The sequence below is a fragment of the Populus trichocarpa genome, chromosome 2 (genome assembly GCF_000002775.5).
Source record: "Populus trichocarpa isolate Nisqually-1 chromosome 2, P.trichocarpa_v4.1, whole genome shotgun sequence".
In the NCBI taxonomy this organism is placed as follows: Eukaryota; Viridiplantae; Streptophyta; class Magnoliopsida; order Malpighiales; family Salicaceae; genus Populus; species Populus trichocarpa.
This window is the reverse complement of record NC_037286.2, coordinates 23,319,641-23,332,609: the sequence shown is the minus strand read 5'-3', so window position 1 is coordinate 23,332,609 and position 12,969 is coordinate 23,319,641. Positions and strand designations below refer to the sequence as shown.

Genomic DNA, 12,969 nt, shown 5'->3' with positions numbered 1-12,969 from the left:
TGGTAATATAAAGTAGTCAAGCTGGTATAAAAAATATCTTGCTGAGAGGAGGCATATAGCATATTAATTTTTTAAAACCATTTATTGCAAGGCCCCACTTGAAGCTAAATCAATTTATGGAATCGATAAAGCGTAGAAATGTTTTCAATTTTGGACCTTCAAATTATCCTCCTCCACGTTTAATTTCTAGGTTACCCTAATGGCTCCATTTTCCCATTTTGGCCTTGGCAAAGAAAAAAACACAACCCCAGGGGTATCTCAGTTCGTTTAAGTCTTGAATTTGCTACTTAATAGTTACGGTTTAAATCTTTTCAAGAATTATTAAAGGTTTATCTAATTATTTATTATAGGATTATGAAAATTAGTTAAAGTATTTACAGATTGATTTGAAATTATTATAAAAACACAATCATTTAACTTAGTCTAAAATTAAGATTATATATTTATCAGTATAATTCTAAAATAATATTTCTTTAATTTTTTTATTAAAATTATGTTAATTTAAATAAAAAAAAATTTAAAATTTTTTTTGAAATTAACTGAACTGAATCTAATTCAAACTTGACCAAATTAACCTCTAAACTAATTTCAAATAAAACCCGAATCAAATTATATTTTGGATATACGAGTTACGTGATTAGCTTGTTGGGTTAGCCTGTTTGGTATTACAATAATAATTATTTTTTTAAAGTGTTTTTTATTTGTAGGTATATCAAAATAATTTTTATTATTATTTTAAATTTATTTTTAATATAATATATCAAAATAATATAAAAAATTAAAAAAATTATTTTTGCCAAAGTAAAACAGGTCCAGTTTGAGTTAGCTGTACCCAGCAGCGCAGACCAGTTTGTAGGGTCACTTGTAAGATTAGTAATGGCTGACATCAACAAGTGTCAGCCCAGTAACCCTACTATCTACCTGATTTTTCATCAAATCTTTGCTTCTGTTACTGTTTCGGATATTCAGCTTCACTGTGTTATCCTCAAATCAAATCCTCAACTAGCAGTCGATCCGTACATCTTTGAAACTCATGCTGTGTAACCCAGCAAATTTTGCTTTATTTTTTCATATAAAATAATTGAAAATTCAATGGGGTTTAACAAACAATTTATTTTCAAGAAATTTATTTGTTTTTCCTTGCCTACCAGGCCAATCGATTACTATCAACTGCCTCCTCATAAACAAGATTGGAAGATATCCATATTTGTGAAATTTGTTTCTATGAAAATCATTTTTTCTTTTGATTTTTGCATGATTATGCTGTTCATTGAGAAGGGTGAAGCATCAAGGCTGTTTTCTTCTTAACAGTTGCTTTTTTTAGAGTGTGGTTACGATTGTGTTTTTAAAGTGTTTTTTACTCAGAAATATATTAAAATAATATTTTTTTAAAAAAATTAATTTTGATATCAGCACATCAAAATGATTTAAAAACACCAAAAAAATTTTAATGTAAAAAAAAATTTAAAATTTTTTCAAAAACGCTTTTAAAACGCAAAAACAAACAGGTTTTCCCCGCTCCAAGCATAGCTGAAATAATATTATTGAAATACATGATAGAGGATTAGAATTTAAACTCTCTAGTCCAAGCTACAAATCTTTAAATTTTAAATCTTAAATGAGCCCAACTTTTGCAATTGCAAATTAAAAAAATAAATTATAATTTTTTTTATTAGAGCGGCTAACGACGCCGTTATATAACGAAGCCTTAATATCTGAACTTATTTGACCAAGTCAATTTAGAATCATAAGAGTATTTTATTTCATTTGCATTCAAGATTAATACAATAAAGGAGTATAACATTTCATACTACATGAAATTGTTGAACTCTTTAAGTCTTTTGTTCGACCAAGCTAATGAACCATGGAAGTTGTTGTTCATGTATTTTCAAGATTGGAACAATAAAAGAAGCACAAGATCCCATTACAATTAAATATCTTGTAATTGATTGTGGATCTTCCCGGTCAAGAAACCAATAAATTCAAACATCTACATGAAATTGCTTGTCTTACGTTGATATGATTTGTCATGGTATAATCTAGGAAAAGACATGCCAGTGATTCATTTTTCAATACAGAATACTAATATTTTGCCTCCGATTTACTATTGTATGTTGATTGATTTATACACTGTTGTAGAGCATGTAGCTATGCAAAGGACGGCTAAAATGCAAAAGCAAAATCAAGAGATTATGCAAGATGTGTCTTCTAAGATGCTTTGAAAACATTTTTCAATCATTTCATTTCCTGATTGGCTTTTGGATAGGTATGAATTATAGTGATTACTTTGGACAAGACAAGAATGTGATTTCTAATTATCATTTGAAAGGTAATGCTATGAAAAAGGTAAAAAACGAGTTTTAGGCTTGTGGGCTCGGTTTGTGCGGTGCATGTGATATAGTTTTTTTAATCATAAATTTAAAAATATTTAGTTAATCAATATACATCATAGGTTACACGAAGAGTGTATGAGTTCTGTGACATGAAGGATATATAGAACACTAATCATATTCAGTTTTTAAAAAAAAAATTAAAAAAATAAAAACACTTTGGGAACTATCCATATGCATTCTTACAATAATTCAAGCAACTTAGTTGAAGAAAACAAGTGACCCAGTACTTGTTTTGAACAAGACAGAATAAAGAAAGATTTCCCACTCAGGAGCCGCACAAAAGAGGGGTTAAAATTATAGCATAAACTTGCATGGGCGCCTAATAATTGAATCCATCAAAGGTCTTTCCTCCATTTCCCTATCTCGATAAAGTCATGATTAATTATCCATATCAAATCACTACAGTTCCATCTGCCCGGCAACTCTTTCCCGGAGGGTTCCTCTCACTGCTGCGCAAAAATACAATAAAGAAAGAAAAGGCAACATGACCTTCGTGGCCCTCCCATTCCACACACACACACACACACACACAAAAGAAATAATATCTAGCATCCTTCATAATTGTCCAATGATAGCATGTAAAAAGAAAATACTAAATTTGTATGGTGAAAATATGCCATATGTGCGTATCCTATACTCATTACAAAGTGCCTTAAAATAGTTTTCTTTCTTTCTTTTGGTTTTTGGACAGGGATGCATCATCAGCCCTCTAAGTATGACTTTATGTTTGTTGTATTTGTGTTTTTTCTGCCTGTCTTGTCCACTTCAGGTCATTGATGAGACATACTACCACGCCCATACAGAGGACAACCTTGGAGGAACCTCAAAAGAAAGAAAGGAAGGAAGAAAAAACAAGGAGGAAGAAGAAAAGTTGGCATAAATCTCAGAAAATTTAGACATATAGAGCATGCAATTAGGGCATGCAATTCAAATAGGCAGCTCCGAAGTGGTAGACCTTGCTTTATAAAAAGGTGTGGACACCATGTATTGATTAATGTATAATAAGAAGTTTCTTACTAAAAGAGATAATCATGTAAAGATGGTAGGGCACAAGTATAATCTTCTGAAATGTACTTTTGCTTTTGAAATCTTTTGAAAAGAATTACTACCTACGTGCTTGTCACTTTCTCAATGTTTTGTGTGCCCACCATTTTCTCCATAGACATTGAAAACTAAATTATACATGCAAAACAAACATGCACAGCTCCAGGCACAATATACTGATACAATCAACCTGAGAGTGATGGCTCAATGTTTAAGAAGATGTCCTCCCTCTTCAGCCCCACTCGAGGCCAAACCTCTAACCTGATTATAATAAGCAAAATATTCATGAATCCCTCCTACACTTTCTGTTTTGAAAATACATATATTTACTCAAAAACATATTTATTTTTATGTTTTCGTGTCTGCCCATTCAACCAAACACGTTTATATCTTTTATGTATATGTTTCTTCTATCCTAGGACACTACAACCTATGTGAACAACCTGGTTTTAATTGAATCGGAAAGATGAACTTGGTCTTGGTGTGAAAAGACTGCCTCAAAGGATCCATCTAGCCATTAAACCAAGCTACTACAAATACAGAAATATCCAACCATTCACCATCACCATCTTAAGATAGCCGATGCATGTCATGTTTGCATGAAGGGAAGAATAAAGAATTTTCAGGCTGTTGCAATCTTAATTCGAACCACTATATAAGAGGGGCATTTTCCTTTGCAAATTTGGTTCTGGCCAAATACAATCTACCCCTCAATTGGACCACCCAGGCCCCTAAATGCCTAAGCTTCAGCAGCCATCTCACACGCCCATGTCCCCGCAGATGACTAGAATTTCAATATTATTGCATGGGGGAGGTTTGTCCCTGGAGCTTGACAATCGAACATGTTCTTTGTGACTGGGAAATCCAAGACCTCATGTGTGAACAAATATTATCAAAAACGCAATGCAAATAATGCTCCCTCTTCTCGAATGTGGGAAGGCACGTGGACCGAACCCAGTGCAGATTGCAGACCACCCCTTCCCCCACTCGATCAATTAAGTAAATGAAAAGAGAAGGAAAAGAAAGGACTCTGGGTTCAGCACTCCCTCCACTTGAGTTCAGAGGTTACGTAACTACAGAAAAAGGAAAGCAACGGGCATAAAAAAGGTACTAGTGTACAAGTACCTGTTGTTGTGACATGCACATCCTTCACAAAGGGACAGGTGCAGACATCCCATGCTTCCATGACTTGCATTTTCTAAATAATTATCATGAACTTGAAATGATACCCTTTGACCAGATGAAAGCCAGTTCTTTAAATGAAACTGGTGAAGATTCTGAGATTTATTAAGAAACGATTTAATAGAGGCCTCAAGTGGCCAAGCAAAAATTCCAAGGTTCTAATGACACGTCACTGTGATACTGATCTTCCAACAGCGACTGCTATATCCAAAAAATAATAATCCTAATGATAAAAGATGAGATGCAAAATTGTAATTAAAACAGAAAATGTACCATTAAAATCTCACTTCCATCGCAGGGACTGCCTAATTCCAGTGTAAATGAGTCCTAATGACCTCCCAATCAACGTAACCAGGAAGAATGAAATAGCATTGCTGACTTTGTCAATAACAGCTCTGACCAGTGGCATCATAATGTCAGATAACTCAAGGTATAGACTGAAGTAGTATCTCCTGCAAAATAACAGTTCCAGAATAGACTTTGAGAGCACATCGAAGATTGTTAAAACATACAAGCATGGATTAATCACAGAATTGGAATAAGTGCTAATAACATCGACTTCCTACTGCTAGACTGGGAAGCAGGATGTTCCTGCTGCCCATCATGTACGTGTTCAAGGTCTTAGTTAGCCAGGCATCACTGAAATTGCAATGAGCTAATAACATCGACTTCCTATGACCCCATAAATCTCCTACTGCTTGGTCTTCACAATAATATTTTTCCCTTATGCAGAATGCAGAAAATAGGTGTTTAAGTGCATGCTACTGTAAGACACCATGTCACATGATAAGTGCTAATGGTAGTACAGTAGCGGGTTGATTAGGAAGGAATCATCTGCCTAAAAGGAACCCAGGTGATTCTCCCAACTAGACCAAATCCATTATTAAAACACCCCATCAGAATTGAAACTGAAAACCTAGCAAGACTGCAAAAGAAGAAACAAACACAGAAAATGGTTAAGGGCATGATACATTGTGCAAAACTGTAAGAGATAAAAGACAGCAGGGTTGGTCCACTCTCTTTGTCAAGGAGATTCACGGGATGAATGTGATTAATCTGAGGCTATTTTTCACAATATGCCAGTACATCTTAAATGCAGATTGAGTGAAATCTCAGAATACACTTAGGTGCTTTGAGTTGATGAGTTGCACTAGCACATCGACTCACATTTTCACACCTTTACTAGCTATATCCTAATTCAGCAATAGCCAATAAACTTTCTCAACAAGCACTTCAATTTATCACTTGCAGGGTTACCTCAAAACTTTCCCAGAAGCATCAGTTTCTATCTAACAATAACAGTTTCATCCATTCCATCATCCATTCTACCGATCAAGGTTGTTAAAATGGCGAGTTGACTTGCAAATTAAGATTTTACAAGTCAATATATACTTATTGGCAAAATCACTTAAAAAATCAAAAAATGATAAAATCATACCGAAATCATGTAATATCATGCAACATCGATAAAATAGGGTAAATTCACAATTTTACAACTGATTTTATGATTTTACAATAATTCCAAATTTCAAATTCTAAATTCTTATTGTCCTCATTGCATATCCTTGTGTTTACTCACTAACACACGAGCCCCACAAGCGCTTGTATCCATGAATTCTTTCTTTAATCAATAGTGCAAGGATGAAGGAAACATGGTCCTGCGTAAACCCTTCTTGACAAATACAAAATTGTCTATTATGGGGCAAGACTTTGAAAAAAATTATTGTATAGGGATATCTTTACGGACATGAGTGATAGACTATACTCTGAAGTCTGATCCATCATGTGCTTATACCTAAATACCGAAGTCTTTTCAACAAGTTTACAGCATTGTGATTTCTCTATAGAAAATCTCATAACTTGTCAAAGATATGATCTAACAAGGAATCAGACTTCAAGATTAGAAAGAAAAAAAGGTCTTACTTTGACTTGTTTGATTCATTTGTTTTAGTTTATACAAGCCTACAATTCCTTATTGATCCACTTGTTGAGATTCATGGTGTGTAATAAACAATATCTTAAACTTATGAAAGAATAACAATAATTAAAAGAAAGCATAACAATATCAAAGAGTAATGTAATATTCATCAAAGCAAAAGACATCAGATAAGCTAAAATTATCACTACAGATGGTTATGCATTTGGAGAGAGCATTGGAAAGGGTGTTAGCCAACATAGGAGCATAGTTGTGAAGACATAGTTGTTTTCAAAGTTTTTCCTTTGACGTAGAGTCTTACCAACAACTTTCAACTTTTTTTCTTGGAATCTTGCATGGTAGGATTTTATCATGCAAGAACAAGTGCACCACATCTTTATTGATGGAATTGCTTATTGTTTGTATGAAACATGTATGAAATAAAAAATACTTACGATTTTACGATCCGAGTTTACAAAAAGTCAAAAAGCGTTTTTGACAACCTTGCTACCAATACACGGCAAATCTCATTCGCTATGGTTTGCTTGGTGTGCTAGTAAAAGTCTTGCATTTGCAATCATGAGGGCACAAACTCAACTCTTGAAAGCAGGCATTTTGTGCAACAACATAAAACAATAACGCTTTCTGAATTTCATCTCAAGACCACATTTCATTGGGATTGGGACCATAACTTGGTAATGGCTTCCACATTCCCAATATAATCAACTCGCATGACAATGAGTTACCCTAGTTATCATCCCTAGTTCAACAACCTTCATGTTCTAACCCCATGAAAACATCTGATGCAGCCTAGGGATTTAGCTTTGGTTTGAGGCAAATATTTGAGCTCCAAGGTCTAATTATGTGGGGTATAGCCAATTCTTTGTGGGAGTTAGTTAAAGTTTTCCAGAATGCTAAACCGACTCCCAGAAAGAATGGACTAAAGCCTATATCCCACATAATTAGAGCTCGGAGCTCCAATATTTCTCTCAAGCCAAACCTTGAGGGTAGAATATTTGTCTCCTATTGTTCCTTGCTTTAATATTTTCCCAAAGTCAAAGCCAAATCCCTAGGCTGCATCAACATCATATACATGTTAAAGTGTCAAATCAGTGATATCGTCCAGGGAGTGAACTTGGGAGGTATAGAAAACAAAACAGAAACAAGCACCTTCTAAATCTACCATAGAAGGGCATGCTTATGCTATATGCAGGCAAGTGTATGTGCGCTTGTCAAGGTGGGTGGAGGGGGGGTTTGGAAAGCATAAAGACATACCACCCTGTCAAGGCCCTCAGTTCCTTTGTCCGCTTTACAGGCATAGAGAAGTGGCTTATGGCACTAAAACATGAAGATTGCATCATTATGGATTTTCTCAGAGTAAGCTTCTTCCACCAAGGATGCTTTTCAATCTGATTCTCACAGGGTTCTTCAATGAATTTTAATTGAAGAGTACACAGGTCAAATCGGTCCTCATACATTGATACAACTGCCTCCACATTTTGATACAGCCACTGATTCAGAGCTACCTGTTAACAATATTCTTTAGCGAAAATTCTGCATATTCAGTGGCAGCTTATATTAAATAATCAGATAGAATTTCATTTTTTACTTCTTGGAAGAACTAAAACAACACAAAAGAAGAGAAAGAACAAAAGAGGAAAAGGTATAGAAATTGCAATATCTTTTCAAGTATTCAAAGGTGACATCCCTGACCGGCAACTGAAACAAAAGCATAAGCCAATGACAGAATAGACAAGAAAGTTAACTGAATCAGAAAAACAAGATACCAAAATTTTATGACAAGCATGCAGTTAGCCCTGTATCAGGGACAGGGAGTGTGTAGGGGGGGGGGGGAGATTTTTTATAAAAAAAAAAAACATGACAGCTATTCCAGTTAATGAACCAGCTGTGCACTAATCATACTCTCAAGCTAACCCAAAAAAACTAAATATACCTCATTGCGTAATCTCTGGAGTGCTCGGGTTGACATATTACACATAAACATATCCAGGCTGTTCATTTCATTCGACAAACTACCATCAACAGAAATAATCTCCAAATAAACACTAGCAATCCCATCCGCTAAAGTTATCACCAAATCTTCCAATATGGAATCTCCATGCAAAATAAACAATCTACAATCATAACAGCAACTCTTCCTGCCAAACACAGATAAGAGTAAAGTAAAGCAAATATCTCCCCATGCATAAATGAAGATAGTTATACAGTGATCCAACAAATAGAGGTAAAACTAATTTGAAATCCCAGACAGGAAGTGCCAAAGGAATCTGCCAGAACGCCATATGAAATGTAAATGTGATGCGGTTTGTAATTAATTAAGATTCACAAGCTTCTGTGAGAAGCTGATAATGATATGTCCTATCTTAGTAACACTGCCATTCGATAAGAAAATATATGTGATCCATGAACTTCAGGCAATTACATCAGAAATGCATATGTTGATTTTCCAATTACCTCTATGCTCAGGCAACCTCTCCCAACAATAAAAACAGCACACTGGAAGGAGATTTTGAAACCGCATCCTTTTCCTTTTAACTAATCAGTACACAATTTGCTGGGTCCACTGATACTGTGTATCAGTGCAGAGAAAACTCATAGAACACACCACCTCTGTAGCATTTGTCAGCGGGAGCTTATTTTAGGGGGTTTTTTAACTCATTTTTTACACTTCATGACAATTTTAGGCTAACATGTAATAGGAGTTTAAAGAAAACAGGATATTTTGTTAGAGCAATAAACGAAATTTAGAAACAATGCTTTATCCTGGCCCTCGGAAATTATAGAAACAACTATTAATCAAGGTGACAACAGTACATTCATTTGAAACTGAATACTATATGTTAAATATGGTTCTCAAGGATGAATCAAGTAAATATACATTAGGAGAGTTGATCAACACCATGGCTTTCAATTCTTTCTCAATCAGCCAACTTTAACAGAAGCTCTAGAAATGCACCAATGGATATTTAGCCAAACAGTACTCTCGTCTTTGCAAAGAAAGGGAGAGGAAAGTAATCATCAAAGAATCCTTCTGGATAAGATACATAAATTTGCTGTTTTTCCAGACTGGAAAAAAGAAAATTATGTTCCTTTCTTTATTTTTATTTTTAGAATAGTAACAAGATATCATGATTCTTAGTACTAAAACTGAAAATGGCAGAAAAATGTTATAACTGTCCCAATTAATTGCACTCAACTCAAATTCTAAAGGATTCAAAATCAAGTTTTGTGGAAGAATAAGATGAAAATTCTACAGTAGTTTAGAAGAGGAGAAGAAACAAGGCAAGAAAATCCTTGCAGGTTTTACCTGAGAGAACCAAATCTAAGAAAGTATAATAATTCTGCATAAAGATCCTCTTTGCCCGACTTTCTTATATTCTGTAAAACAATATCATCTCCTTTCAATTTCTCAATCATCAAAGAAACAAGCTCCTGAAAAAAGAGGAGTTATATCAGCAAGATAGGTGAAAAAAACTTAAAGACAATACTTCAAGTTTATCCAATCTACCTTGTCAGACTTCTTGTTTTCTAGCTGAAGCTCCTCTACCAGCCAAGCCATGCATACGGGGTGACAGGATTTTTGAATAATTTCAGGAAAGATTGCCAACCAATCATCCATGCTAACAGCCTCACTATCAGCAAATACGTTCTTTACCTGAAACCAAATTTATGAAACCCTAAATCATCAAAATGCAAAAATTATACAACAAATTAAAATCAGAGTTAGGTCTCCATACAGCAAGAGGTTGCAGATTCATTTAACAAAGTATGTTAACAAAATTTGTTTTTAATCATGCTGCGATGTAGTTTGCAGATAACTCCCAACCTCTCTATAGTAGTATCTGAATAACATCCTTAATTTGAACAACTTCCATACCTCAAACATGTTCGAATTAACCTAAGATTTGCAAGTTAGATACAAAAAATTCAAAAAAATCACAACAAAGAGTTAAGCAAAATCGTTATAAATAGGTCATTCCAGAAATGCCAGAGTGGCTTGCAACTACGAGGCTATGGTTTGAGTCTTGGGAGAAACCACTTCATCAAATGATGCTATGGGATGGGGTATCTCCAAACTTTTTTCTCTTACAATCCTGGTAAGTGGGATAATGACTTTAAAAGAAAAATAGGTTCCCGGATGTTCAATCAGTAAAACAAATAGAGATTTTCACAAACCATTACTTTTAACTGGCAAGTAAAAGTTATACTAAGTTCATAAGTAAAGTAACTTTAGAATACCTAATGTAAAATGCCACACAATCTTCTTTTTTGTGGAAAATATGATTGATCACCTATCTTGCAATTAAAAATTGCCATTATATCAAACTTTTTTTCTTGTTTTTCTTCCCCCGATAATGCCTTTTGAACCAGCTTAATCCTTCATCTAGCTAAATGAAAAGCAATGATTTACTCAAAGATAACAAATTAAGCGAAAGCAATTCCTTTATCAGCTAATGGACAGTTATAGAATGAAGAGACAGTTGTGGCAGTGCCTGCCTCTTCCTCGAGCCACTGAAAAGAAGTCCACAGTAATCGCAACTTTGGGCTGTCGGATATAGCAAACAAACTTAAAGGTCGCTTGGCATGTTGTTGCTCAAATTGAAGGAATTTGTTTCCCAAGTTGCTCCTGCGTTCTATAGCATCTAGAGAATCCAAAAGTTTTTCCTTCACTGCATCCCAAGCATGCTTTAAATTAACATGGTCATCTTTCTTCCTATAACTGCAAACAGAGAAAATATTTTCACTAGCTAAAAGAACTAAAGCATACATAAATAAGCGCATTGCAATCTTTTCTTCGCTAATTAGAAAAGCAAAACAGCTTGTTACTATGCAGAGTAAAACATCTTTCAAAATTGAAATCCCCATTCTGCTTACCCTTACCTACCAGAAGACGTAGAGCCTTCAACAACCACATTGTCCTCCATAAAATTCTTCTGATGAGTGTTATTGGAGTTGTGTTGGGGAATTACTCCAGCCATATATGTAAGAAATATACTAGCCATCAGAAGTAACTGATCGCTGACAGAAACCCAGCCAGACACCATTGCACCATTAGGGTCCACCAACGATCCCAGGCAACAGCACTTGACGGAATCCTTCCTAGTAACAGGGCTTGCTTTGAAACTTAATAACCCATCAAAGCATGTTTTCAGCGTAGAGACCTGGACAACTTTACAGTTTCGGTGGGAATACTTTCTACAAACACAAGTAAGAGAACATTAACAAACGACTCACAAATAATCTCATTTTTACTTTAAAAAGAAAAAAAAAGGCACATTGGAACACAATTGCAGCCCACATTCTCAGTCAAAATCATTCGAAATCCATGAAAATACGCAGAAAACAGGGAAATAAAATCACAAATACAAATAGTATTTTGTGATCTCCTCGGAAACCAATTCTGCACAAAACAAGTTTACTGCCAAAATTGCAGCCCTAGGTAAAACCCTAAAAAGTCAAATTTGATGCTACTTCTTAACATTGGCTGCCTATCAGCTTCTCGAATCCAAAAATATTAAAAATACAGGGTGCAATAGCAGCAGCCCACATTCTCAATCAAAATCATTGAAAATGCATGAAAATACTCTGAAAACAGGGAAACAAAATCACAAATACTAATAGTATTTCCACCTTATCACCCTTGGCAAAACCCTAAAAAGTCAAATTCGATGCTTCTTGCGTATCATCTCCTCCAAGTTTCAAAAAAATCCAAAAATATTTAGAGAAAAAAAAAGACTGAGACAATACTGAATGAATACCTTTGTGAGTGCAAATTGTTGGGGGTAAAAGAGGGCGTCGTCTCCTTGACACGGCTTCTCCTCCACATATGCAAATTGCTAAATGAAGGTGAGGAAGAAACTACATACTCTGCCATTGCTACTCCTCGATCAACAACGCATGGCGTCCATGTAGTATTCCAAATTTTCTGCACTAAAGATTAAATCCAACCAAAGATGATCGATTTTATATCATGACGACAGCGTATATTACTCTACCTGCAGAGGAAAGGAAAAGTTTTGATTATTTTATTATTATTACTATTATTTTAAGATGATGAAAATGAAAGGTTTTGGATTGGAATTGTATGAACCTCGCTGTTGTTAACTAGTAGCCAGCCACTGGCTCCTGCCTGTTTCTTTTTCTTTATTCTTTTCATTTTTTTATTTTTCCTCCTCGTAATTTATTTTTTCTTAATCGGATATTCTTTAATTTATTTAAAAGGTGAAATTAATTCCGTTCGGAATTTGTTAATGTTCTTTTAATAAATACGCTTAGTAGAGTCGAACTTCCTGCTCATGATCTAATCTAATGTACATGTGGTTGACTCGAATTTATTGGGTTTTTTTTAAGAAAATATCGTGTTAGATAGAAAAATTTTAAAAATACAGCTATGTTGTTTTTTATAAAAGTTGA

General features: G+C 34.6%; 1 protein-coding gene across 6 annotated transcripts; it reads right to left on the bottom strand.

The window, feature by feature from the left end:
* Positions 1–2,398: 2,398 nt before the first annotated feature.
* LOC7471136 (uncharacterized) lies at positions 2,399–12,729 on the bottom strand. Of its 6 annotated transcripts, none has more exons than XM_024595886.2 (10): positions 12,647–12,729; positions 12,315–12,481; positions 11,437–11,751; positions 11,053–11,275; positions 10,064–10,210; positions 9,863–9,987; positions 8,489–8,693; positions 7,810–8,060; positions 4,893–5,071; positions 2,399–2,842 (listed from the first exon to the last, which is right to left on the bottom strand). In XM_024595886.2, exons 1-9 carry the CDS (start codon positions 12,710–12,712, stop codon positions 4,903–4,905), a joined length of 1,668 nt encoding a protein of 555 aa, XP_024451654.2. In that variant the 5' UTR covers positions 12,713–12,729; the 3' UTR covers positions 2,399–2,842; positions 4,893–4,902. The 6 variants fall into 6 exon arrangements, with proteins under 6 accessions (XP_024451654.2, XP_024451653.2, XP_024451652.2 ...); XM_024595885.2 differs by lacking the exon at positions 2,399–2,842 and adding an exon at positions 4,679–4,714; XM_024595884.2 differs by lacking the exon at positions 2,399–2,842 and having other exon boundaries at positions 4,679–5,071.
* Positions 12,730–12,969: the final 240 nt, after the last annotated feature.

Bases quoted from the DNA above. Each gene is read 5' to 3' on its own strand.
- LOC7471136 (XM_024595886.2), bottom strand. From the start codon at position 12,712: ATGAAAAGAATAAAGAAAAAGAAACAGGCAGGAGCCAGTGGCTGGCTA. The intron at 12,482-12,646 runs GTTCATACAATT...TCTTTAGTGCAG, and splicing joins TACTAGTTAACAACAGCGAG to AAAATTTGGAATACTACATG. The intron at 8,694-9,862 runs GTAAAACCTGCA...TGTGTTTGGCAG, and splicing joins CTTAGATTTGGTTCTCTCAG to GAAGAGTTGCTGTTATGATT.